The following is a 27,636-nucleotide window of genomic DNA, read 5'->3' on the forward strand; positions in this document are numbered from 1 at the left end:
GTTTCATGTAAATTATCAGCTCAGTTAGGATACACTGACCAATGAAATAGCCAAAGGAAACAGCAGCTCATGCTTAAAGTTGCAACATGTAAGACATTTTAGTTGAAAACATTCACAAATTAAAAAAAATTATCAACATAATGTGAAGAAATGACAATTTTGGCGTTGACATCTATATATTGTGTTGCCGAGCAACTAAGTCAGCATGCTTACAGTGCAAATCTCCTGTTATAGAAGTGTAAACACCAGGCAGCTAGCTGCACGGCTGACTGAGCTAGCTGAGCTAACTAGCTAATGTCTACATTGAGCAGCAGTTAGCGGTTACTCTGGTGATTTGCTGCCCTCTATTTGTCTTGGGTATGATTTTGACAGGTGGCCAATTCTTACACATATTACCCCTTTAAACCTGCATCAACACGCTGTAACCAACATAACTGACACATTATCAGCTTTATAGATTTATTATTATTATACTGAGGTGAGCCCGTTGGATATAATGTGTGCAATAAGAACAGAAGCAAAAAGTGATATATAGATCAACCCCAACAGTTTTATAACCCTTTATTAAAACATAATTGAGAGCAATCAGTTTTATTCAATGCATCGATAGCAGGGCACTAGTTTGGTTTACTGTTGCTTGGCAACGTGATAATTTCAAGAAATTAGGTGGTGGGGGTGATCTGCAACTTTATGTCTTCATTCAGTGCTGCAATAAAGTCCTCAGTGACATTATAGCAGAACTGTTGCAGCAATGTCAAACCTTGAGTGTGGTGACTACACTGGTCAACTCACTAAACATCTGTACGTTCATTGATTACTGATAAATCCTTAACGGCTGCGGCGGTATCACGTTAGGAGCTGTGGCTGGAGTGGTTGGTTTTGGTTTAGAGGTGCTGGAGGGTAGAGGAGCATCCTCAATGTTGATGTTGAGATGGCTTCTGACTGCTGTTATCTTTTCCTCCTTCTCGATGCATGGACTTGTCCGGAGAGCTTTATTTTGACCTCTTTGTCATAATAATCTGTCACTGGCCGCCAACTGAATAGCGTAAATGCAGCGCATGTGCCATGCGACCACCACTCATTTGAACATCCAATACAAATGACGTGAAATCTCTCTATACGTCTGTTTTCTCCAGTGAATTTCAATAGTGTGATGAGAAAGGATTGCTTTGAATTTGTGACTCACTAATTTTTCTCATGATTTTCTTCGGTGTGCCAGGTTGCTCTGAGAAAAATATCTGCTCGTCTTTAGCACCTGAATGCTGCACTATATTAGCCAGCAAATTTCTTACTTAGTGTGTCATTTTTGTTTTATTAATTTTATTGTTTTGGTGCTTTGGTAACTGCTTTTTTGGGAGAACAGCTGCCTGATGTGCCTGGGTACAACACTGATGAGAGCTGTGAGAGTGAACCAAAACAACAAAGCTGTAAAACCAAAACATAGGGCTGAAAAATGCTAAAATGTTACTTTGAACTGAGGTAAACTGCAGAGTTGGGTGGTAATTGTATTTAAGTTTGCTACTTGAGTAGCTTTTTACCCTCTACACAGTCATTTGCTGCATTTGTCCATTGGCATTAATGCTAACAGATGAGACATTTTTGTGATTACTGTGTATAAACCGCATTTAAGTTGGCACAAAGACCATTTCCACCTATGTCAGAGTGTTAAGAAGAGCACATTATTAAGCACAGTGTATCCCGTCTTCCTCTGTGTCTTCTTCTTCTTTTGTCTCTTCTGTGTCTTCTTCTTTTCCCAGACTACTGCTGCATTTAGTTCAAATAGGGTTGAATAGGGACAGTTAGGGCTTGTGATGTAAAGCTTAAGTTCATGTTAACACGTTATTGTACTTGTACAGTCACTAAAGATTCTCAGAGGTCGGGCAGATCCTCAGAGTCGAGCTCTGCCTCTGAACTCTTTGGAGCATCCATGTTGACCCTGTTTTCTATCTTCCCGTTCCTTCAGATTGCCTCTTGACACCTCCCTGCTAGCTGGATTTCACAGAGGAGGTGGCGGTGCACTTGAAAGCTCATATACCGGGGAGCTAAAATGCAACGGTCTTAAGAATATTCTGTCATGATGTGATGAATATTTCACAGTAGGAATATTTTTAGTGAGTGTTGTGTCTTTTCTTCGCACTCACCGAAGCACTTATTCTGGCTGCAAGCTCACTGATGGGGGGCAAGGCGACGGGCCGGGAGTCTTAGCTGCCTGCCGCCGCTCTTAGCGCGGGCTCCGCTCTGACGCAAACATGGTCTCAAAGGAAAGCTCGGCTTTGACAGTCTGATTTCAGTTGATGTTAATGGCCACGCTGCAAAGTAACTGCTCAGTTCGAGCCATATTCAGCTGCAAATGCAGTCTTTTTATTGTGGCCTTCAACAAGCTTTCAGTCCGTGTGTGGACCGCATACTTAGGCTACAGTGTGTGTGTGTTTGTGAGTGTGCGCTCCTTAGCCTAGCATCAGTGCAGGGTCCTGAGGGGCAGCAACTGCTGATCCCTCACTTCTGCTCGGAGGCCTCTCTCGCTCCGGTTGCCTGGCAACCCTCGTGTTTTCCGAAGGGGAGGGGTTTATTTTGCCCAGGAAAGAGGAAAAGATTGGAGGGAATTGCATGAAATGTGGATGAAGCTGTCAACATGAGATGCTTGCTCAAGCCTGAACGCACTGGGAGTCAGTGATGGCAGGGATCATGGGATTCTCCAGTGTTTCATACAGAGATGTTCCAGTTCTGCTAACTCAAGATATTTGTATGACCATAAGGTTTGTTAAGGTTGTGTTTCGACAGCATTTTCAAAATCTGAAGCATAGATTCAAGTTTGCCTAACGCTGTTGTGCTGCCTATGTTGCTATGTTGGCTGCCTCAATTTCTAAACTCATGCTCTCTGTTAGTGGAGATGAGACACTCGAGAACGTGCACACATTTTCAGGTTTGTCCGTTTCCTTGATTTTTTTTTAAGTAAGATCACCTTTTCAGATTGTACAGTGGACCCTTTATTCAAAAAAGTAGAAAAAAGTTGAAATTATCATTCACAGAACTAAAATTCAAGCTCTTTTCCAAGGCATTTAAATATTTTCTACCTATACTGTACATGTTATAGATACATGTTTTGTGTATTGCTTTATGATACTTAAAAACAGATGAAAAAATAGATTTAAACAGTCAGAGCTAAAAAAAACCTTTAAATCTTCAAGTACTTCTCTCCAACATGAAATATTCATGACCAAATAAACAGCAATCAAAGTTGGAGTAAAGATAAAAGCATCTTTATTATTAATTGTCTAATTAATTATCTGGCCTGTGGTAGTGCAGTAGGATCAGAGATGTTTGAGAGTGGCCTTAACAAACAGGGTGCAACTACTTTGGTTGCACAAAAATCTGTCAAGTGCAACTAAACATTTTCATGGTGGCACTGGTGCACCTTAGCAGTTTTTTTTTACAATTCAGGATATCGCCATTTCTTCTTGCTTGTGCTTTGATTCAAATAAAGAAAAAACATGTATTTGTTTAATTAATTACGTAAACAATTTAATTTACGCAATATGTTAAGAAATTTAATTAAACTGTGTTATTGGGAGGACCTAAATGAAAAAGTTAGGCGCACCAGAGCAATCAGTGTAAAAAGTCAGTGCCATCAGACTGTTTTCCCAAATGAATCCTGGACACTTAAAATAAGTGAAGAGGGGAGCGACAAAACACAAATATAGAAAATCTCTCAAAAAAACTCAAAACAGTAATAACCAAAAATCGTGTTCATGGAGGAGCCCTTAACTCAGAGTACGAACAGCATGAGAAGAAATGTTTTCTGGAACCAGACCTTTTAATAAAGCCAGCTATCAAAACCCAGCACATTTTTGTTCAGGCTTTCATTCAACTTAAAAGAGGAGCGTATAAAAGTGAAAAAGCACTGAGCTGACTGACAAATCCAAGTGTCACAGCGGAAACTTAACGAGTGCTTCAATTGTCATTTGACGTCATGCTGCACGCGCTAATCTTCATTCACAAAAATAGACTCTTAAGACTGTGGAAGAAAAAAACTGTTGAAATGACAAACTGACAAATCTGTGTTATGAGGAGCTATTTGCGGTGTAAAAACACAGGAGATGTAGACAGCTTCAGCCAGTACTGTTCAATATTAAGTTCCTGAATCGTGGCAGGAAAATAATATTTACAGTGTGGCCTCACATGAGCAGTGCCCTCTGTATTGCCTCCACAGCATCATTTCAACAACTATCGGTGGTTCAGCTATGATAAAATGTCTGATTCACAAGTCAGTGCAGCTCCCTGGGGAAACTGGCTCATGACGTGAGTACACAGAGAGACGTTTCTGACATTACTCATGCGAAATTACTTTTTGTTTATTTCAGCTGCGTGCAGGCCAAGATTTTTGTGACTCGTATTGCTCCACATGGCCTACTTAAGCACGAGGTCAGCTTGAATATTTCCTGCAGTTACTGTGAACACAAACAGCCTGATGTGAGAAGGCACTCGGGAGGCGCGATAGCTTGACGCTGTAGTTCTTGACTAATAATATCTACATCATTTTACTGTCATTAACTGTCTGGCGAGGTGCGGTACTGACGAACCCGACCCCCCTTGTGTGTTAGTTTGTCTATGTGTGTGTTTTTGCGAGCACCATGTGCTATTTCCAGCTGGCATATGAACTCAGCAGATGAACCCAGATCAGCTGTTTGTCCTCTAGGGGAAGTGCTCTGACTCATCTGATTGGCCAGCAGCTGTGTGTCACAACATGTATGTATATGCGTGAATGTCCGTGTGAAGTTCGGTGTATGCGCTTGCAAGGACTCACATGTATTTGAAACTACAGATCCCATCATGCCTCGAAGAGAACGTTCACAAAATGCACCGCTGTCAACTCAGCAACCCATTCATCTGTGTGTTGCAGAAGAAGTAGGACATAGCTATAGTAAGGTGCTTTCCCAGAGGAAACAGAGGTAGTCAGCCTGGACCTCTTTGATTCTTTATTCATCACCTTTTTATATAATTTATATACTTTATGTAGGAGGCGAGAGGGAAGAAAGAGAAGGGAAAAAAAGGTGCAGCTATTAGGAAGAGGAATGAAGTGAGCACTGGAATAATAAGTGTGAAGACGTTAATCCACCTTTTCCACCTGCAGAGAATCTCAAATGTGCAATGAAGATATTATACTGTCATCATTCTGCAAATATAGTCAGATATCATTTGCATGATGATGACATAAGCCGTAACGTGCCACATTGTATGACATGGCGACTATTAAAAGGTGATCCCGTGCTTCAGAGGGAGAGGCAGGGGGTGTAAATGGGGAAGTGTGAGAGGGAGGGAGTGGTGGAGGAAATGAGAAGGATGTATTGTAGGCTCGCCTCTCCATCAAGACTTCCATTTTGAGAAATAGCCATCTCGGTTTATTTTCCTCACATGTCTCTCTTATAGCGAAGGTCAGGAGTCACATATTCAAAACTCCTGGTTTATCAGCTGCAGGGTTTTCTCTCTGCTCGGCCTCCATGTTCTCTCTGCTCCTATAGCTGCTGGCTATCTAAAGAAAATCTGCAAATTCAGTCCAATTGTGCATATCTCTGCCAACACTGGTGAGGATTTATTCCACTACACTGGACTGTTTTGCCACTGTAATAAACATTTTACACCGAAAGGAAAGAAAAACAGCTAATCTCAACGTAATGCTGAAAAGTGGCAGTGCACTTATTTTCAGTCAAGTCAACAAGAACATTCTTGTACACAATCTGAACAGCTGTACTGCAATTAATTATCACAGTTTTTTTTGTTTATGTGAATAAAGATAAGAAATTTAAGCTGGATATGAGAGAACATTACATTTTGAAGAGAGTTTCACAGCCTTTTCCAGGAAAAAACACATCAAATGTGATTGCAAGTTAACTGTCCAAATAAAAGAGCATTAATTCACATGTGCAAGCCTGATTGAGTAGTAATAACACAGTGTAGTAATACTCTGTTTAAGAATAAAGGTCCTGAATTGAAAATGTTACTGTAGTAAAAGTACAAAAGTATTAGTACCCAAATATACTTTAAGAAGACCTGACAACTCATTACACAGAATGGCCCATATCATATCAGAATAATATACATTTAGCCTACATTATTGGATCACTACTTAATGTTGCTGTTGTTAACCGTGGAGCTGATTTTAATTGTTTTGCATGCATTTCATATATTACTTTGCATACTGCTGCTAGCTTGAGGATAAACCATAGAGACCATTAAAGCCTGAGGGCTCGATGGTAACGCTTGCCCAGAGCAGGTAAACTCTGTGAAGTGAAATGCCTCATGCAGCTGTTCGATCAGGCAGGTGAAAAATAAATGTGATGTCTAATGACAATAAACTGCGAACTGTATCACTGAGGTGGAGCTTTTCCAGCTGAGCTGCTTGTGTAAATCCGTCTCACCACAAAGCTTTGAAAAGGACTGAGGAGCAAAATCTGACATATGGACGTTATTAAAAGGTAACTCTGGGTTTGATGTCGCGCCTGACATATTGTTACTAATATTAAATATCTCTGGAACGCTACTTGCAACAGACGTATTTGGCTAATCGTTGTGATGTTCAAACGAGGGCTCTGGTGCGATTGTACTCCAGGAGTATGAACAATGAATGACCGCATGTCTTCTGTGACATTTATCCATCTTTCCGTGTTTAAAACAGTTCTTGCTGTTGTGAGCCACATTTTCTTGTCGCGTACACTCACCATTCGTGATGCTGACGAATCAGGGGCTGTCTTCCTGGCCTTTCAACCAATCGGAGGCTTTTTTCTTTTTTCTTTGTGGCAGCTCTGATCTCAAACGCACTGTGTTTCAACAGTTTAACTCTAACATGTCACTGACAATCAATCTCACGTAATTCACTCAGGACACATCTGCACAAAGAAAAAACATTCTGGAAAAAAAAGATCTTCATATTTACCAGATTCATGTGAATGACCTGGTTGAGACTTAAGAGTGATTTTGTCTATTATCGTACTAGAACTGCTACTATTATACTTAGTGTCCAAAGTACTCAATGCCACCCTTTGTGTGTTTTATACTGTAATGTTATTTAAAGGATGTTATTCAAAGTCTTTTGTGCACTGATGCATCTATAACCATATATTCTAAAATCTCATCATATATTTTAAACTTTAGGTAAAATCGTAATTTATAAAGTAACTTGTAACTATATCTGTCAATGTAGTGGAGTAAAAAGTACTACTTCCCTCTGAATTGGAGTCGTGAAAAGCAGAAAGTGGCATGAACTTGAAACCCTCCATTAACGTACAAGTACCTCAAATTTGTACAGTACTTGAGTAAATGTAGTTCCAGTCCACCACTGCTGGAAGCTCACATTAATATTGAAACTGCTAAGCATCATCTGATTATTATGCCATTATTGTGCACATGTGAAAACAAGTTGTCACACGCAGCTGGTTGATTTCACATACAGTCCTCAATGTACAAACCTGATTTTATAACAGCCTTGTCCGACGCAATGTTGTATTAACATATGCAAAACACATATGACTGTACTGTGGGATCAGAGTGATTGTCCACAGGGAACGTATTCCATTAAACAATTTGCACTTGTGGTGCTACAGAGCAGAGCCTCCCACTGATGTGCTAGATTTAAAATTGCTCCTCTGTGCTGAATGTAACAGGATTGTTTTGTCCATGTCACTCAGAGCAACAGTAGGCTTATATTTTGTCTGTTGTGTCCCATGGCACGCCGAGAGCAAGATGCCTTTTGCTCATTCTTTTCATTGAGTTTGTGCGTGCGTGCGTGTGTGTGTGTGTGTGTGTGTGTGTGTGTGTGGTGACTGTGTTAAGGTGCTACCACACTGTCTGCTTTCTGTCAGCATCGCTTCCCTTGGGCATCAGTGTTTTCCTCACAGCTCCACTCGGCTTTAACAACATGCCTCCACAGAGGCGTCGAGACCCTGAATAACAACAGCAGTTGTAATTGTATTTGTATGTGTGATTGTGTTTGGAGTGTGTGTTCACAAAGAGGCAGAGTGTACTTGTTTGCATTGCTCTCTGCCTCCGTGTGTGTGTGCATGGATTTGCTTCCTCTCATGTGTTTTTGCTCTGCGTGCGCTCATTTCTGAGCAGGCTTGTTCATTAGGTCTGTGGGGAGGTGTGCTTTCTGCTGACTTTGTTTGGTTCAAAGCCTGAGGCTCTACTGATCAATAGTATCCCGGACCCACCACGTCTATGTGCAGCTGATTGGCTCTCTGCATGGCAGGCAGCCACAACTTAACAGCGGAAAGTCATACTTCAATACGTTAGTCACATCTTTCTAGGTATATATTGTGGACGCACCTTCAATCACTCAGAATGTGCATGAAATTCAGATTTTTTAAAATGCGTTGCTTTGACTCTTTAATCAGTGACAGCAAAGGGAGTCTTATTACAGTACGGTGTAGGTGTGCAATCATCATCAGATATTGTAAAAGCCAAACCAACAGACGCGTTTCGTAGGTGACAGTTAGTGAGTTGCAAATAAAGCATTGATGAAATTTCTGGCTCTCGGCTGTCTATTGTTTCCATTTGGGAGAATAAACCGCACATTCGCAGTGCGCTTCTGTGTGGGTGTCTGCACTCATGCCTGAAGTCTGTGTTGCATCTAAGTGGACCAGGACTGAGTGTACAATATCACAGAAAGGAACTCAAATTATTTCTCTCAGTCAATAATCAATATTTCCCACTCATTTTTGTGTCTCTGGAAAGCTAGAAAGCTCCCCATAACACTAAGAAACAAGAAACATTTTGTCCTTTTCAGCACTGGCTAACCTGTGTCTGTTTATGTTCTCCTCAGGTCTGGATGACTGTCTCCAGCAGTACGTGAAGAGTTTCGAGCGGGAGCAGATGGGAGGAGAGCAGCTGCTGCACATCACCCATCAGGAGCTGGAGGAGCTGGGTGTCACCAGAATAGGACATCAGGAGCTCATCCTGGAAGCTGTCGACCTCCTCTGTGCCCTGGTCAGTCAGCCGTTGTTAGGAACTGACATTATTTCTCTCTATCTGTAATAGGCCTACTATGGCAGGAGTGATATATATGCAGGTACTGGATGTGTGTGTTACTGTGTGTTTGAGACTACCATGAGCCAGAATTATGGAGCCCTAAAACTGAGAAAAAACACTAAAAAGATTATCAAATGAATCAGAAATATAACTGAACACATTCATAAAAAATCAATAGTTTAATCAGGATCACAACTACATTTATGGGCCAAATATGCGCAAGGACTAACATGCAGATCCATGGCAACAAATCTGAATAAAGACAAAGATACAAATACAACTGTTACATATATACAAGGACATATATGTGTATATAAATATAAATAAAAAGCAACAATAACCAACAACATACAATGTCTATATAAAGCCTAAGACAGTTGCTTTTGAAGTAGCACTAGCTTGTAGTTTGTTAACTAGCCTAGCGTTAGCTTGCTAACTTTGTTTGCGTCATCTTTGTCAGCTAAATTGCTTTAGCTACTGTTGCAAGAGGTGGCGCTGCAACAGTATGCTTTGCCGTATAGTGTATGCAAGATTACCATTATGTACACTGGCTGGTGTATCTATATCTATATCTAATCTAAATTTTGGATTGATTTGTATGTGCAAGTAGGTTATAAAGAGGATTTATTTTTAAGAAAAACTATGATAATTTCTCTCTCGCTTTGCCAGAATTATTTTAAGATCAGATCAGAGAGAGAATAGTTTTCGTCCATGTAACTACTAAACAAGTTCTCACAGGGAGAACAATTTATATTTTGGTTGTTGTTTATTTTCCCTAACCTGATATTGATATTGGCTTAAGAAATAGCTAGAAAAATCCTCTTTCATTTGGGTCCTGCTTTGTGTGTACTGCCTCGGTCACTGCTGACTATATGTGCAGTGGCCCTGCTCAGGATTAGGGAATTAGGGGGAATTAGGTGCTACTCTCCCAGAGAGAGAGGGAGAGAGAGAGAGAGAGAGAGAGAGACGAAGGGTGAGTGAGAGGGAAAGAGAGAGGGCGAGAAAGAGAGGGAGTATGTAGAAAGAGTATGCAGGATGCACCTTATCTCCCAGGCACACATGGCTGGATTAGTTGGGGCTGTTTGAATGTGTGCGAGTGTGTGTGAGAGTGCGTGTATGCACACATGCTTGTGTGTGTGCTAATCAGCGACTCTTCTCATTCAAACGTTCCCGCATGGGAATAAGTGTCCCAGAGCAGCAATCACCACATGTCCTGCAGCTGGACACACACACACACACACACACACACACACACTGACGTAGGGATGCCAGGTAGACAAGGTGCATCACAAAAACTTAAAAAGCATAATTCCAATTTATTACAACTTGCTTTATGTAGCTTTAGCTATCGTTCCCATCTGATACGATAACATCTGGGGAATAAACACAAGTAGTCAGACGATCAGACAGACTTTAACAGAGTGCCAAGTCAAAAGTCATATATAAAGGTCAACAGTGAAATATTACCCAAGCAGCCATCAATTATCAATTATCAGTTTACAGACGGACTATCGGACCATCATTGTTCCTGCACCTAAAGAGTCTGCTGTGTCTAGTCATAATGACTACCGCCCTGTGGCTCTCACCCCCCTTCTGATGAAGTGCTTTAAGAACTAGTTCTCCAGCACATCAAACTTAACATCCCTGCCAGAACTGGACCCACACCAGTATGCTTTCAGAACCAACAGATCCTCAGAGGGTGCCATATCCACCGCCCTTCACTCATACTTCACACACCTAGAGAATAAGAACACCTACATCAGAAAACTGTTGACTTCAGCTCAGCATTCAATACAATCTCACCCATGAAATAAATTGACAAACATAACACTCTGGGCTTGAGTACAACACTCTGCAACCACCAGACTACAGAGCAGCATCATTCCCCAGGCTGTGAGACTCCTCAATTCATCATCAATACTCCATTTATAACATAGATTTAGCTCAAAAGACTCAAACATAGTTTTAAAATGACAATACATTTACCTTGTAACCTTGAACCCAAACTTGCCACAGGTGTGTACATATACAGTTTTCATGTGCAAAGATGATCTGATCATGCTATTGTTGATCTCTCGACCTTTTGGTCTTTGTTAAAGCAAAGTTGCAGTGTTCTGGTATCTCAGCAATTATTTTATTGAGTGCAAAGTTTTCATAATGATTCAAAATGAAGGCCAAAACTGCACAAGTAAGTTCTAAGAAAACGGGACTTTCCTTTAACGTAGCCTTGGGAAAGCAACTCTCAGCTGACCTCCTAGCTCTCATTAACTGTACTCCCCAGGTAACAAAGGGACACAGTGCTATAGTACCTGTAGTCAGTGAATATTTGGATAATAAGGGAAGATTCACTGTCGTTAGCAATATAATCCATCATAAGAAAAGCAAAACCCCATTCCCCTGGCTCAACTGTTATGACTTTCTGCTCGTTCTGCAGTAAAAAAAAAAGAAAAAAGGGGGAGCCTCTGTGGCTGTGGATCAATGCAACTTTCAAGCGCTGACTGAGCTTTCAGTCTCGCTGTAAATGTGGAAAAGACCCCTCTTTTATGTCTATGCAGTCGAGTTTTTGCCCCTAGCATCTATGCTAAGTAGGCTTCTGTGGGTGCAGGGAATATTCAGCAAGATGTGCTGGGAAATGGGCATAACTTAAGAATGAAGTTACTCTTCATCCCCGAAATCTGAACTGAAAGACACGCATAAGTGACAGTTAAAGTTACATAAAAAGTGTAAAGACTGAGCAACTTAAAGGTGCAATATGTAAGAATTGGCCGCCTGTTAAATTCATACTCCTAAAAAATAGGGCCTCATATCAGCATAACTGCTAACTGCTGCTAAATGTAATATGTCACATCCATGACTGTAGCTATTGTTAACTTGTTAGCTCAGTTAACCATTCAACTAGCCAGACTACTGTAGGAGTGTTGGTGTTTACACCTCTAGCACAGGCGCTTTGGACCCAGAGGGGGGTTTTCAAGCCCGGGGCTAGCTGGTTAGCATGCTAACTTCAGTGTGTATCTCTGCAACACAATACATAGCAGTCTTCGACAGAACTTCAAAACTGGTACTTCACCTTCTGTTGACAATTTTAGTTCATTTTTGAAGTTTTTAAATGAAAGTTCTTACATACTGCACCTTTGAAACATCTTAATTCAACTTTGTTCAAGCAGTCCTCACGCTGCCCCCCAAGGTGCTGTTGCAGTGCCACTTATGTTTCTTTTTGCTGTATCGTACTAGACTAACTTTATTTCCTTCTTGGGGTAAAAAAACAATCATCGTGACTATAACATTGAGCAGTGCCATTCAGTTAACATGAATCCAACAGCAATGTCTATACCATCTGTTTCCCCTTCAGTGCCTCAGGAAAGTCATTATTCTCTACTGGATGAAGGGCAGCAAGACACGCTGTAACTCTGAACAGTCTGTTAGGGCTAAAACACAGTCAGAAATATTCACATCTATCAGGAGTAGAGTTTGTAATCAATCGGAGCACCTGGAAGATACCTCATACGAAAAGACCGGATGTTCTGCCTCTCTACCAAAACATCTTACACACAACTGAAACACTAAAAAGCTCTGAAACTTAAAATATCTCCGCATAATCCATTATAATAATAATTAGGTAGCTTTTTCTCGGTTTGGAACGATGCCACAATTCTACTTTTGTTCTGCTTTTGTTCTGAGCAAGTGATTCACTCTGTCATCTCCTCCTGTACTCTGAGTCAGCTTTCTATGTTGGGTCCTTTTCAATGCTTCCCTGTGTGACTCCAAACTGATTTTAAAATCCTTTTGGTTATGTGAATGTTATTAAATGGTTGGCCACGATTTATATTTATAGTCCTTTTCATCTGCATTTGAACATTTGAGCTAATTAGACAGGAAATACAGGGAAGTTTAGAAGAATGTTGAATGTTGAAGTAGCGCCCCCCATTATCGTCTTAGCCCTCCACTCACTCAACACTTCTTTAATCCTTTTCCATTGCGATAATTTGCAGGTGTGTGTATTTTTACAGGGGATTCTGATCAGTTTGTGTCAGTGGTGGACTCAGGATGTTTGAGGCACACCACAAGGTGTGATATATTTCTAGTGAGGTCAGGGCACTTCACCATGTTTTGTCCACCAGCGGTTTGTTTTCTAGTTGTTGCTCAAGGGTTAAATTGAAACACTTTGTTTGAAACAGTCCCATAAAGGCCATTGCAAACAAATCAAAACCATGCACAGCTTCATAATCTGTATTCTGTTTTTAAGCAGCTGTTATTCGACCATTATGGGAAGAAGCACTGGTTTCATTTTGGACCCAGTGCCCTATCCTGGAAAAATGTATCTGGACTTGTTTTGGGTAAATAAGAAATTTTAATGTACATGTATATCATTATACAACGCTCATCTGCCCGAGTTGAGCAGTGAACCCACACCTTCCACGCTGTGAGCAACACACGCACGATCAATAATATCTTGATTCATAGAGACTGAATAAAGCTGTACTTTTGAAAAGAAAAGGATTTAATGGCGAAGCCCTCCTTTCATACACATTTCATCAACGATGCCTGAGCGTGATTCTGTGAACAATGGCAGAAATATCAGCATGGAGGAGAGGCCACTCCACACATGGCTGCTATGGCAACCACATCGACATGAAGGTGGAGGGGTGGTTGCTCTAATGGCATCGCCCTCTTACTGTATTGATTCGACACACACGGGCGCACATATGCACGCACCGCTCAAATTATTTCTCTCTCTTTCTCCACACACAGTCATTCAGACAGTTGACGCAGGGCATTATTCCCCCGCTTCGTCTCAACACTCCGTCCCCCCGGAGGGAGCCGCCGCACACAGCTTCAGATCGAATCATAGGACAGGCTAATTACAGCTGTGCAAACATGTACGCTCCAAGTTCATGTACATCCACACAGAAAACAGAAGATTATACAGAACGCAGTGTATGCATGACCCAGTTTCAGTGAGATGCATAGCTGGGTGCTCTTTTCTTCCTCTCTCTCCCTCTTGTCTTCTGCCTCTTTAGTTCCTCATCTCTCTCTCTCTCTCTCTCTCTCTCTCTCTCTCTCCCTCTCTCTCTTCGCTGCCACAGTGAAACCCTCTCTCCTTTGTAGTCACTGTGGTCGTGACTGTGTAGAATAGATCTAGAGGCAGAGGAGGAATAGATACGTCTAGCTAAGCCTGTACATCTGGCTATACAAGGGTGTGTGTGTGTGTGTGTGTGTGTGTGTGTGTGTGTGTGTGTGTGTGTGTAGCCTTTGTGTCAGCAGGAATCAGGCTCTGTCAGGCAGGACATGACTAGAGGTGCCTTGGGACGTAGTGCAATGTGGCTCAGTGGGTCTGCTCGTGTGTGTGTGTGTGTGTGTGTGTGTGTGTGAGGGTCACAGTGCAGTAATGGGCTACTCGACCAGCTTGGCGTTCTTGTGTTAGCGCAGAGAGTTGCTGTTTTATGAAAATGCTCATGGTATTTCAGAGATAGTATGAATCACAAAAGATATCTCTGTTCAACTTAAATATATAAATATCATCCTTATCCAGAGAGATACATGTACACATGTGTGAGTTATGTTGCATCCATTCCATAATATATTGCAACAGTCACGCGACTCTTTCAAAGGCTGCATCTCAGTGAAGTGACGTCATTTTCTGAACTTACCGGACTGTTCTACTTGTTCTACTACTTGTCGTTACCCACTTAGTCATTATATCCACATTACTGATGATTATGTATCAGAAATCTCAGTGTGTTAATGTTTTGTGAGTATTGTACCAAGTATTGTTGCAATACTGATATCGAAGAAGGGCCTTCTTGGTCAAAAATAAGGTATATAGTATATAGTCCTATAAATATGAAGTGCTTTTGAGAAGATTTCAAAATATGGAGGTATTTATTATATATTGCGATATGGCCTAAAAATATTGTGATATTATTTGGAGGCCATACCGCCCAGCCCTACTGTGAGGATATTCATTTGCTTTCTTGCTGAGAGTAAGTGAGAACATCAGTATCTATCTCATGTCTTTGCATTAAACATGGGGTTAGATTCAGGGGCCATTTAGCCTAGCTTAGCATACAGACTAGGAGCAGAGGTAGATAGCTAGCCTTGTTGTCTCCAAAGTTAAAAAATGGGTCTTCCAACATCCCTGAGCTCAAAATAACAGTTTGTGGGGAGTTGTGTGGTATGACTTGATGAACAACAGCAGGGTGCAGTGAGTTGTACGAGGCTGCCAGGTGCTGTACTATAGTTGTTTTTGTGTATAAAATTCAATCAAGTGAACTTATAAGCAAAACAGGTGCTAGTAGGCGTATTTTCCTCTTTCTGTTTCCCCCAGCCACCAGTATTTAGGCTAAACTAACCATGGCCTGAATCCAGCTCAATCAGAATTAACACAGAAATATGATTGTAGTATCGACCTTCTGATCTAATTCCTTGATTGATTGATTGACAAAATTGAAAACTAATCCTTAAACCCTTGATCAGACAAATCAGTGCCACAAATAACCTCAAATCAGTTATTTCTGACACGGCCTGCTTAGCAAAAGCAGCACGTTAGCATAGGAGCAGCAGCTCCAGCCCTCTACAGGAGATGCGTTCAGGTACAGTATTGAATGTAGGTCACTCGCGCTTTGGCAGTGCTCATAGCCCCAATACACAGTCAAGGTAATTACATGAATGAAAGGGAAGAAAATAGATGTGAAGTGTGAATGTACACATTGGGTTGCGAGTGAAAACGCAAACCATAACACTGCTGTAGACAAGCTTTTTTAAAACGTCTGATAAGTTTCTGTTTTTCCCACAGAACTACGGCCTCGAGACAGAGAACCTCCGGACTCTGTCCCACAAGCTGAACGCTTCAGCGAAGAACCTCCAGAACTTCATCCTTGGCCGGCGGAGGGGCGGACACTACGATGGACGAGCGTCCCGGAGGCTACCCAATGATTTTCTTACCTCGGTGGTGGATCTGATCGGTGCAGCCAAGAACCTCTTAGCCTGGCTCGACAGGTAGAGACCACACCTGAGGCTGTAAAACCACTTTCAGAGTTTGACCTTTATTTTTTTGGACAATATCCTTAATTCTCATCATTCTCATATCTGTCCATAAAATATAAGCTTCAGTCAGCAGCGGGTTAACCAAGCTTACTAAGACTGGACAGAGCTAGCCAGGCTAGTCACTTCCCCCTGTTTCCAGTCTTTGTGCTAAGCTAAGTGTCTACGGTTTCCAGCCTGGTCTTTCTCTCCACAAGAAAGTAAATACACATATTTCCCAAAATGTTGTACTATTCCTTTAAATTGTCAGAATGTTAATATTCAGAACATTTATTTTACTGAACACAACTTCAACAATGGGTTTGTTTGGAGCAAGTACATCTGTTATTAACTGCACAGGCCACTTCAGCCAATGGACAAGATAATGGGAACACCTTAAAGTCTCCCTCTGACACAAAGTTTAAACAGAAGATTGAACATCATGCTTCACAGAGGTAGTTTGTATTGTGGGGCTGCAGTTTATTATCAGGTGTTCCTGTTATTTTGACTACATACAGTAACATAATGCATAAATGAGTAAGGCCAGATTTTTTGTGTGTGTGTGTTTTCGGCTGAAGGAACCATATAACGAACACATTTGAACACATACAAATAAAGCGATGTTGAGCCTTAGTAGATCTCCGGGTTGCACAGCCTTCTGGCCGCGATATAAAATCAAATATTGTTGTTTGTCTTTATCACTTGCTCCTGTGCTCTGAGAGGAGCATATAATAGCTTTTATTTGTCCCTCTCACTGCTCTAACACAGCTTTTAAAATCACACTGTTAGCAAATAAATGAAAGGAGCATAATAAAAACACCAATATGGAATAAATAACTTCCTCAAAAAGAACTTGTTCTTTTTAAATATATTAAGCGAATGTGCTTTGCTCACATTTACATGCTTAAAGTGTGATTTTTAGACCCGTTTCACCCTGGAGAAAAAAACACTATACTTAGCTTTGAGCTCTTGACAGACAGAAGCATTTATTAAAAACAAAACAATTTTGAATGAGATCATGATCAGTAATCTTACCTGAGGTTCCACAAAAGTTAAGTTAAAGGGAAACTCTGTAGTTTTGGAGAAGAAATCAAACTCAGAATTTTCATATTTACAAGATTAATGAGGTAATAATACGAAGTCAGAAATATTCATCGTTTCCATAACTGAATAAACAAGCTGTTTTGAGAGGAAAATAAGGTCCCCAGAACACTGTTTGAAGCAATATAGGTGGCAGGGTCCACCAAATATAAACAAAGTAAAACAGTAGGAAATGAGTTTGTTTATTTAGTTTGTTTAGGCACAAAATAATCAGTCACTAAAGATCTTTCTCTTCTGATTAAAATGTCTTCCCCAAAACTACATAATGCACCTTTAAGGTCTCAGATTCATTTATCAGATTATTAACATTTTCTCTCTTTTTTGTCTGCTTCAGGTCTCCGTTTGCCAGTGTGACAGAGTATTCATTACTGAAGAACAACATTGTGCAGCTCTGCCTAGAATTAACTACTATTGTACAACAGGTGCTTACACACACACACACACAGACACACACACACACACACACACACACACACACACACACACACACACACACACACACACACTCACTCACTCACAAACACACGGGATGCATGCATCACACAATCCATCATGTGTCCATATTCATTACACTCATATAATACAGGTCGTGATTTGAATTGGAAGGGCAAAACTAAAGTGTGTTTGGATTGGACACGTCAATATGGATGCAGCTAGTTCTGGTCTATAGCTCTTTTCAATAGATTTGATTATGAGTGGAACATATGTCCACTGCCACAGGCTGTTTGCAGCGTGGCTGATGGGACGAGTATCACCCAGTAACAGCCTTGGGCAAAGTACTCATTGACTCACTGTTAGACCTCATCCTCTGCCTCACTTGTGGGCCCTGATGGAGAATGAACTAGGGGTCTGTCAGTCCTTCATTTCCTGTCCTGCTTCTGCTCCCCCTCTGTAGATTCACTACACTTTCACACACAGATGCACTTTGAAAATAAATACAACTGTGGCTGCATGCATACATACCCTGATACCGTAGAAATCTCATTGTTTGGGCAGAAACTATGTCTGCTCTTCTGGCCCCCATCCATGTCCACCCTGTAAGAGCCTGCTTAGAGTGTGTGAGAGTGTGTTTGTACGTGTGCCCAGAGTGAGTCCTGGAGCTGAGCAGATAACACCCATCCCCTCTTACAAGGGCCAGAGGAGAAGGAGGAGAAAAGGGCCACCGTGGGCCCACAATAGGCCAAATGAACATGTGGCTGCCAGGGTGCAGCGTGACAGACAAAGGTGGCAGCACTGACCGCACTAATGCATCAAACAGATGAATTAGCTGCTACCATGCACATCTGGTGGATTCAGTGGGCTGCTTTCCCAGAAATAGATTAACTATCAGCTATCGTTAAATAACAATCTGTCATGTTCAAATAATGTAGTTTCTAAATCCTGCAGAGGTTCGCGAAGCTCCAGGAAGCAGAGTCGATCCAGAACTGGTCAATCCAATGTTTCAGTCTGCCTGGATTAAAATATACTAAGCATAATGGGAAGGTTAGAAATAAAATAGCTGACTGCTGATGTCCTCAATCGACAAAGAACTCATCTATCCTTCTTCCTGTTGCCCGTCTCATTTCTCTTATTCTTCTTTCCTACTTGTTATATTTGGAGGAGAGAGATATTTGAGCTTCTGTGCGGATGTTCACTTAGATGTTTCCCCATCTCATGTTTTCTTCTTCTTCTACTTTCCGTCTTCTTCTTCTTTTACAGGATTGCACTGTGTATGAGACAGAGAACAAGATTCTCCATGTGGTAAGTTTTTCTTTTAAAATGTAAAATTTTTATAAAATATCAATAATGACTCAAAGTTGTTGGGGAAGAGGCACAATGACAGCTATTAAAGTCCCAACATGGCCATGCTAGTCTGATTGTCACATCACACACAAGCTTGCAAAGCTTTATATGCAACATATTCTTAGGTGCTGACTTATTGTACAAAGCAACATACCATATTTTTAATCTATACAAAATCAAAGTGTAAAAGTGCATCAATGGAAACAGTTGCCAGGCAACCAGGCCCATAACAAGACATAACATGGTAATTAAATGTTAATAACTTAGTTGTCGAGGTACCGGTAGATGGATTTTGTTTCCTTTGGACAGAGACACACTAGCAGTTCTCCCCTGTTCCCAGTCTTTCTGCTAAGCTAAGCTCATTGTGACAGTGGTGTCTATCATGTCATCTAAGAAAGCAAACCCAAATGTTGAACCGTGCTCTAATAAAATCTTATTTGCACTGGTAGAAACTGTCTTTTTTTAAATAAACACACTGAAGAGGCAAGGCTGAAAAATATATGTATGTGTTCTTGCCTATGTACACGTTTTTCAGCGTGGGAGTGTGTGTTTGCATGCCAGAGTACTGTGTGTTATTTGTGTTCATGTTAAAGTGCAAGTGAGCCTGAGGCCTGAGCTAAACACAGTTTAGCTTGTGTGTGTGTGTGTGTGTGTGTGTGTGTGTGTGTGTGTGTGTGTGTGTGTGTGTGTGTGTGTGTGTGTGTGTGTGTGTGTGTGTGCACGCGCTTGCATGTGTGAGTGAGTGTGAGCGTGCATGCATGTATGACGGAGAACTGTCTGCGTCCACGTTTGAAACCGAGTGAGCAGCTAGTGTCTGATCCAGGCTGACAGTTGGATTGGGACACTTCCTGCTGCCATCCAAGGTCAGGTGGAGGAAACCAAATAAAATGTTGGCAGGGGGAGCTCACAGAAACATATCTGAGCATTTTATGCCAAGAAAAAAGTCCCAGATGAGATGTTCTCTGTTATCAGTGTGTGCTACATACCAAATTATATGACATATTTCTACAAACTATACCATCATACCAATCATACGCATGTGTTTGAGATGTTGCTCTCCCTCTGATGCGATGTCCCTCCTGTCAAAAGGTCTCCCCCCTCAGCTTTTTGGTTGTGGAACCGATGCTGCTGGTACAGGCCTGTAAATGACACAGGGCAGTGACATCAGGCAAATTCAGATCTTTAAATGGCGGTGCATATGTGTGCGCACACACACACACAAAACCCTGGGTGCCAGACTAAAGGCTACACATGACTAAGTCTGTTATGTGTGGGAGGTTTATGTGTGAAATAGGGAGACAGCGTGAAGGGAGAGAGAGAGGAGGAGGCGTTTGTTTTTAGATGCTGCTCGCTTGCTGATCGTTGTTTACTATGTGTTTTAGAAATTAAGAAAGTCGAGGTGAAGTGAAACTGCCACAAAATCATACACAACACATATAGGAACACACACACACACATACACATCCACACACACACACACACACACACACACACACACAAAGGACCCGAAGATGATACACAGTTGAGATCTGGTATTTTACCACTTAATTTTAAAACAGAACAGTATTTCATTTTGGTAAAAGAAAAGTGCACTTGTCCAATGTATCATCTTTCTTGATGATACAGAAATGCTAACTAATTAGCTAGCTACTTATCACCTAACTAATCTACTAAATAGCTCACGAGCTCACTAATCTAATAACTAACTAGATAGGATGCTAACTGGATTAGTTTGACTTATATCTGCCAACTTACTAACTAGCTATGGAGGTAACTAATCTGCTAACTAGCTAGGAAGGTAACTAATCTGCTAACTAGCAAACTAGCTAGGAAGGTAACTCATCTGCTAACTAGCTAGGAAGCGAACTAATTCGCTGACTAGATGGGAAGCAACTGGCGGCAACTGTTAACTTAATAGCCAATGAGATAGTAAGGTAGCCTAACTAATCAGCTAACTTGCTAACAAGATAATATGCTAACTAACTAACTAACTAACTAACTAAGAAGCTAACTAATCTGCTTACTGACTAACTAACTAGATAGGATGCTTACTTATTGTTAACTAACTAACTAGCCTAGTAAGTAGTAACTAGCCTACTCAAATGATATCTAGGCCTACTGCGACTGACTTATAGCTAACTAATAACTTGCTAATAACTAACATTATTAAATCAGTGATGAAATGTTATCTAGTGCATTTTCTCAAACAGGCTATTCGTCAGGGTAAATAATACTTCACAGTGGCCTACAATGTGTTTTCATAGATCGAGACTATCTAATCATAATATAAGCTTAATGAAATATTTAGTCCAGGTACTTACAATGAACCACATGTCAACCACACCATCGTTATACTGCAAACATGTTAATGCATTAGTTATTACAGTAATATAAATAACTGTAGATACTCTGAAAGGACTGGATGCATAATAAGTGAAAATCAGACAGTTTGCTCTTAATGCTTCTTTAATGTTTTTTTTTTGTTTGTTTTTTACAGCATTACAGAAGTACACATTTCAGATACCAGACCTATACAGTCTTATAGACAATGGTATTACTGAAGTAATGTATGTACAGGAGTTGATCCAAACAGACTCCTATGAGAGCGGCTCCAGTGTGCATCCAGGATGGGGGTTCAGACACTGTTCAGTGCTCAGGTCAGCTGTGTCGTAGCTGCTGTAGTGGTGGTTGTAGGTTTGTCAGCTTCTCCTCAATAATGCAAAACTCACTGCTACTCTGCTCTCCTTCAGACTACGGCCTGCAGCAATCAGATGGACAGGGATAGTGTGTGTGCGTGTGTGTGTGTGTGTGTGTGTGTGTGTGTGTGTGTGAGATAGAGAAAGAAGAGCGAGATAAGATATGAGCATGTGTGAGTCTGTGTGTCTGATGGAGCGTGAAGTGTGTATGAGTGTGTGTGTTTTTATGTGCATGCATGCATAAGGATGAGAGGAATTACATAAGACTGTCCTAGTTGTGTGTTTTCTCTTTCCCTTGTTTTCTCCCCTTTCCCTCCCGGACTCTCCCTCCCTCCCAACCTCCCTGCCTCTCTGTTCCTCTCTCCCTCTCCCCATCTTTCTCTGTGTCTCGGGTCCGGTTTATATTTGTGTGCATGTGGAGACGATGCATTACACAACCACGCACGGTGTGTGTTAGCATGTAAAAGAAGGTGCGAGGAGGAAGAAAGGGTGACAGAGAACGCTTTGGAGGGAGGTGGTGGACGTGGAGAGGTTGTGCGTGTGTGTGTGTGTGTGTGTGCAGCCAGTGCTTAATCCATTTGGCAGCATACTATGTCTGGCTTTCTGTTTGACTGCTCTTAAATCTCACTCCAGCCAGCCAGCCACATAAGTTAACTTCCCTATAATCTGCGCTCTGATTCTCCGGAGGCGTGTCAGATCAAGGCTGGGTGTGTCGGAGCTGGAGGAGTTGAGAGTCTCCACGCTGGTTACTGGCCTTTTGTTTCTCGGCCCATGTTAATCCCAGGTCAAGACTATTAGTCCGCTGATCAAAGAGGGACACAAGCAGAGCCACAACATTGTCCCGCGCTGTGGTTTCCAGCTGGGGACTTCACATGCTTTTAATGGCTCTATAGGTGGGATTAGATATATTTTCCCCTTGCTTAATTCTTACCTCTTCATCCATTTCCCCTTTAGGTTTTTTTCAAATTGGTGTTTGCAGCTGAGTCCTGGGTATCCCATTACGTAATGTGGACACGTTGACTAGAACATAACATTACTGTATAAACAGGAAAACTAAACAGGCGGCGTGATGTTCAGATAACTGACCCAGAAAAGGATGGTGTGTATATTTATGTGTGTGTGTGTGTATGTGTGTGTGTGTGTGTGTGTGTGTGTGTGTGAGCGAGAGACAGTGTATGAGACAGAGAGAAAAAGAGAGAGCATAAGCATCACATAGCCAGCTCACTGAAGATCCTCCACCTTTTCTCTCACACTGAATGAATCATAGGCTCTGAGCTATAATGTGTGTGTGCGAGAGAGAGAGAGTGCTTGCACCGTGTGTGTGTGTGTGTGTGTGTGTGTGTGTGTGTGTGTGTGTGTGTGTGTGTGTTGATGATCTCTGTTCATTTCATCACTATAATCCGGTAATTGCTCATTAGGATTGCGATCAGAAGATTATTTTATGCAGGGTTCATCACTGTCATGCCGTTTGTGTGAATGTAGCCAACATATACTCTCTTACATGCATGTCTTGTGTGTGTGTTTGTGGTGTGTGTGTGTGTGTGTGTCTGTCTGTCTGTGCACCAAGCGGCGATGCAATGAGGCAGGATAACCAGGGAGGGTAACGGTCTCCGTACGCCTGCTGCAGTCAGTCAGCCAAGATTAGAAGGCCGAGATGTTGCTGATGATAAATTAACTTGCATGCGTGACCATGCAGTACAAATAGCCTGAAAAACAGCCAAGGTTTATTTAGAACAAAGGCGAGGTGAAGCCCTGCTTTTTATTTGCCGTATTTGCCCAGAAAATACTCAGGAATTTAAGTGCAGTGTAAGAAAAATTACAGGACAAATAATCTAACCACTGTCAGTGTTTGTTTAGTTGACATGAAGGCAAAAATAGCCCTTATCTTCCCTAAAAAAAAAAAAAAAAAGCAGATACCAGCAAATTGAATTTGTGCTCTGTAATTTAGATGTTAGAAAATGTCATGCGGGCACCTCGGGGTTGGCTGGTATCGGTGATGTGTTGTTCTGTCTGTGACAGTGTCTTGTGGGCATGCCTGTGGACAGACTGTGACAGGAAACAGTTTGTGTGCTGGAGTGATAGAAGTGGCGATGTGGAACAATATGATGAAATGATTTCTGTTTCACCTCCTCCAGCTAGGTCAAAGCATCCCTCGTGGACCAAAACCAATCTCAATAACTTTCTGTCTTTCTCTTCTTGTCACTGTCTCTCTCTCTTTCTCTCTCTTTTCCTGCTCCCTTTAACTCCGATGCCTGCTCCAGTGTAAGACTTTAGCAGGGATATGCGACCACATCATCTCTCTGTCGTCGGACTCTCTGGTCTCCCAGTCGGCCCACCTGGAGGTGGTCCACCTTACCAGCATCATGCCGAGCGAAGGGCTGGTAAGGACACAACTGACATGCGCACACATGTATCCAGAGCTGTTTTTAGAGATGCACCAAGCAATGTTTTCATATAAACCAAATAGACCACAAACTCTACTGTCCACAACCTTGTATTCAACAGCCAGCGGGTGATTTCAGTAGTAAAATAAAACAATAAAAAGAAGATGTGATTAAACCACTTTATGCGACAGCACCAAAGACCAGCAAAAAGACAAAGTTAGCAACTAGTTACTTAATATAATGGGACATTTAGCATAAAAGTCAGACACAAAATGCTTGTTAATGTTGTTCCATGTCTGCTAGATGAGTAAACAGGCAAATGTTTGCCTCATATGCCTTAACAACTTTATCAGGTCATACTTAATATGATAGTGTTCTGGTTTCAGCTCGTTTCGCTGCCCCTGAACTAAACGCAGCTTTAAAGTAGATTTTTGAGTCTCATTCCCAACTCGTCAAATAAAAACGCTTTGGGATGGCGGCCAACTCGACCCGTCTTAACTTTTATTATAAATAGCATCTTTAAATCATATGGTCAAGTCGAAAGTCCCCAAAGGACAAATCCAACTTAAGTCTTCACAAGTAAAATGGCATTTAGAATTCATTTAGGTTTTCCAGCCGGTTCTCCCTCCCAACTTGTCAAACACAGCAGCCTTACTTTTTGAGGCACCCCTCTTGTGTACAAGAGTGAGAAAGTCCGAGTGGGAGGCTGGAGGGGGCCCTGGAGGTTCCCTTTAAAGACCGGAGTTTGCGTCCCGTTTGTAAGGTGTTTTTAAACTAGAAAAATGCATTTATTGCCGAAAATAGTGTGAAAGCTGAAATGCCTATTGCTGGAAATTGCCTTGCACTGCCTTGTTAATAGTCAGGATTTGAACAGCTGATCCAGTGTTCATGAGCCTTATGTTCAAACCCCTTGTCCACTGAGCAGGACTATGAGGGATGTGGATTTTTTTGGTGTGTTCATGGCTTTAATGCGATAGGACAGTTAGTGGTGACAGGAAATGGGAAGAGAGAGCGGGGATGACGTGCGGCAAAGAGCCACAGGCTGCATTCAAACCCTGGGCCGCAGTGGCGAGGACACAGGCTCCGTACTTGTGGTGCACGCTCTACCAATTGAGCTTCTGAGGTGTGGAATATTGTAACATGTCTAACACCTGTACTGTCTGTCAAACTGGCAGAGAGAGTCTGAGACAGTTTCACAAAGTGTGTTAACTCTAACCACTTGACTAAGAACAACCCTGGCACAACTGTAGGCATTAACATTTATAAAGGAGACAGGTTGTAAATATGTTTACTTACATTACGTGAGTAAGGAGACTGAAGGTCGTTATTTTAACCCAAAGTATGACCTTTTCTTAAAACTGTAGTTGTAGTTTTGGAGCCTAAACCCAACCAAGTTTTTTTCTGCGTAAACCTAACCAAACCACAACCATTTGACAACATTGATAGCACCAATGCTAATATATGCATATTATGACTTGTCATAGTCAGTGGGGGTGAAAACATGTTCAAACTATTTCAGTGTTCAGTGTTTTTACTGAATCCAAGTCTCTCCATTGCATAGGGCTAAGAAATAAATAATAAAGGTTGTGTCAATTTGCAACACCTGCCTTTTCCTGTCTTTACTCGATATTTCTTTAATTTGTTACCCATCCATGAGTACAGTCTCAAATATCATATCATACATTTCCCTGTGTACTCTATACTGAATCCTCCCTGCTTATGTTTCAGGGGATGTATATCAAATCTACGTATGACGGACTCCACGTTATCACCGGAACAACAGAGAATGTGAGTTTTGGTTTCACTCAGTCTGAAGCTCTACGCTCCACCATCTACACTCTGTGATCTCAAGTTCCCCTTTGACAGTGCATCTGCACTTTAATGTATCCTGACTTTGTTTCCATTGTCCTTTTCTTCTTCAATTTCTGCCTCCGCAGTCTCCAGCAGACCTGTGTAAGAAGATCCACGCAGGCGACGAGGTGATCCAAGTCAACCACCAGACAGTGGTGAGTCGAAAAGCTCCCAAACTCAACACTGTGGTCGTGAAGAGTCACAGGGAAGTCCTCTCCGTGTGTGAATACATACAGCAAACTGTCTTCTGCTCTCCATTCTGTGCTATGTTGAGGAGATGTCAAGGTACACGATGTCTGCTACCACCACCACCACCACCACCACCACCACTGCCGCCATGGTGCTTCCTGTCCTGTGCCTGTGTCGCTATGTAGGCTAATTAGACTTGCTTTGGGAGCCGATTATAGGACGATTGTTACAAGACCTTTGTTCAGTCCGGCGTGATTGTCAGCGCACTCTTTCCGGAATTTGTTCCCATTGTCGTAAGAAACCCCTGAAGGAGGCGTCTGGTTCTGAAATGTGAACTCATGTTCCACTTTTCCGACTTGAATAAGTTGCATTTCTGCCTTCGACTCATCACATCAGAGGGAAGCACAAAAATGGGCAGCCATTTTAAATGGAACGGGTGCCTTGTGAGAGCATGTGATTGAGCGCGCTGTCTATTGCCTGCGCTGTCAGCTCTGGCACAAACGATTTGTTCCAGCGTTTATTTGAGAGATTTCTGAGGAGGAGGGTGGGAAAAAAGAGGTTTGTGTCTGTGCGTGCAGACGTCTTTTGTGTGCTTTTTTTACCCGTAAGTATTTCCTCGTGCGTCTCGATAGGTGCCGCTCATGCGAAAGCGTGCACGGGGAGCGGCGTTGATTGACGCGCTAGGGAGCTGCGTGTTATCTCTCTCCCTCTCTCTCTCCTGCGGGTGACAGTGCAGATCGCACCCTGCTAGGCTCTCAGCTCCAACCCCTCATTACTCCCACAGCTAGACCCTCACCACTCTGATCCCTCACTCTGGGGGAGGAGATAAGCAGGGGGGGGGAGGCAGAGGTGTGTGTATGTGTGTGTGAGTGAGTGTATGATGGGGTAAAGGGGGGGAGAAGCAGCAGTCAGGGGATGCTGGGATGAGAGTCAGGCAAAAAAAGGGAGGAGGAAGTAAAAAGGGAGTCAGGGGGAAAAGGAAGAGGATGAAAAGAAAATGAGGGGGGAACAGAAGAGGGAAGTCTCTAGTCAATATAGGTCTTTTTCAACCCTAAATGGAGCTGCTGAAAAGGGAAGATGGATACACACCACCGGCAAACTCTCTGTCAACATCACGCCTGATAAGTTTATCTAGCGAGGCTCCATATTTAAAAATGAGATTAGTGTGAATATTGAATGAACAAATTCCATTACATTACAGAATCATTATGTAGGCCTATCCCACGTATTTAGCAACAGCACTGCCTTCATGTCTATGCATGAGCTTCTGTTTGAGACCCACTTCAAAACAGGACTCACAGTGTTTTTAGCTCAGCTTTCTCTTTTGAGGTAAAATGTGGAATTTGCTCAAATAACAAACTGATTGTTTGAAGAGGCAACATAATTATGTGGAGGTAATAGCATCTGGGAAAATAATGAAGACCCCGGGGATTTGAAAAACCTCTCCAGCAGCAGTTTATGCTCTATTATTATTTTGGTAGGTCTCTGACTGTTTCTCTCTGCTCTCTGAGTATTTGCACAACAGAACAGTTCTAAACTGGCCCGGTTAGGATGGGTTTAAATCTGCTGTTAACATGCGCCGTGTGCTGTTC

General features: G+C 41.9%; 1 protein-coding gene across 2 annotated transcripts in view; it reads left to right on the forward strand.

The window, feature by feature from the left end:
- LOC311257226 (connector enhancer of kinase suppressor of ras 2) overlaps window positions 1-27,636 on the forward strand; it is a 65,429-nt gene that overhangs the window by 7,014 nt on the left and 30,779 nt on the right. For both annotated transcript variants that reach the window (XM_084352752.1, XM_084352753.1), the window contains exons 2-8: window positions 8,816-8,979; window positions 15,815-16,017; window positions 17,477-17,564; window positions 18,841-18,882; window positions 23,882-24,001; window positions 25,733-25,792; window positions 25,942-26,010. In XM_084352752.1, coding sequence (XP_084208878.1) covers window positions 8,816-8,979; window positions 15,815-16,017; window positions 17,477-17,564; window positions 18,841-18,882; window positions 23,882-24,001; window positions 25,733-25,792; window positions 25,942-26,010 — 746 coding nt within the window. The remainder of the gene's footprint in view (window positions 1-8,815; window positions 8,980-15,814; window positions 16,018-17,476; window positions 17,565-18,840; window positions 18,883-23,881; window positions 24,002-25,732; window positions 25,793-25,941; window positions 26,011-27,636) is intronic.

This window comes from Pagrus pagrus, assembly GCF_965226575.1.
Source record: "Pagrus pagrus genome assembly, chromosome: 5".
Classification (NCBI taxonomy): Eukaryota; Metazoa; Chordata; class Actinopteri; order Spariformes; family Sparidae; genus Pagrus; species Pagrus pagrus.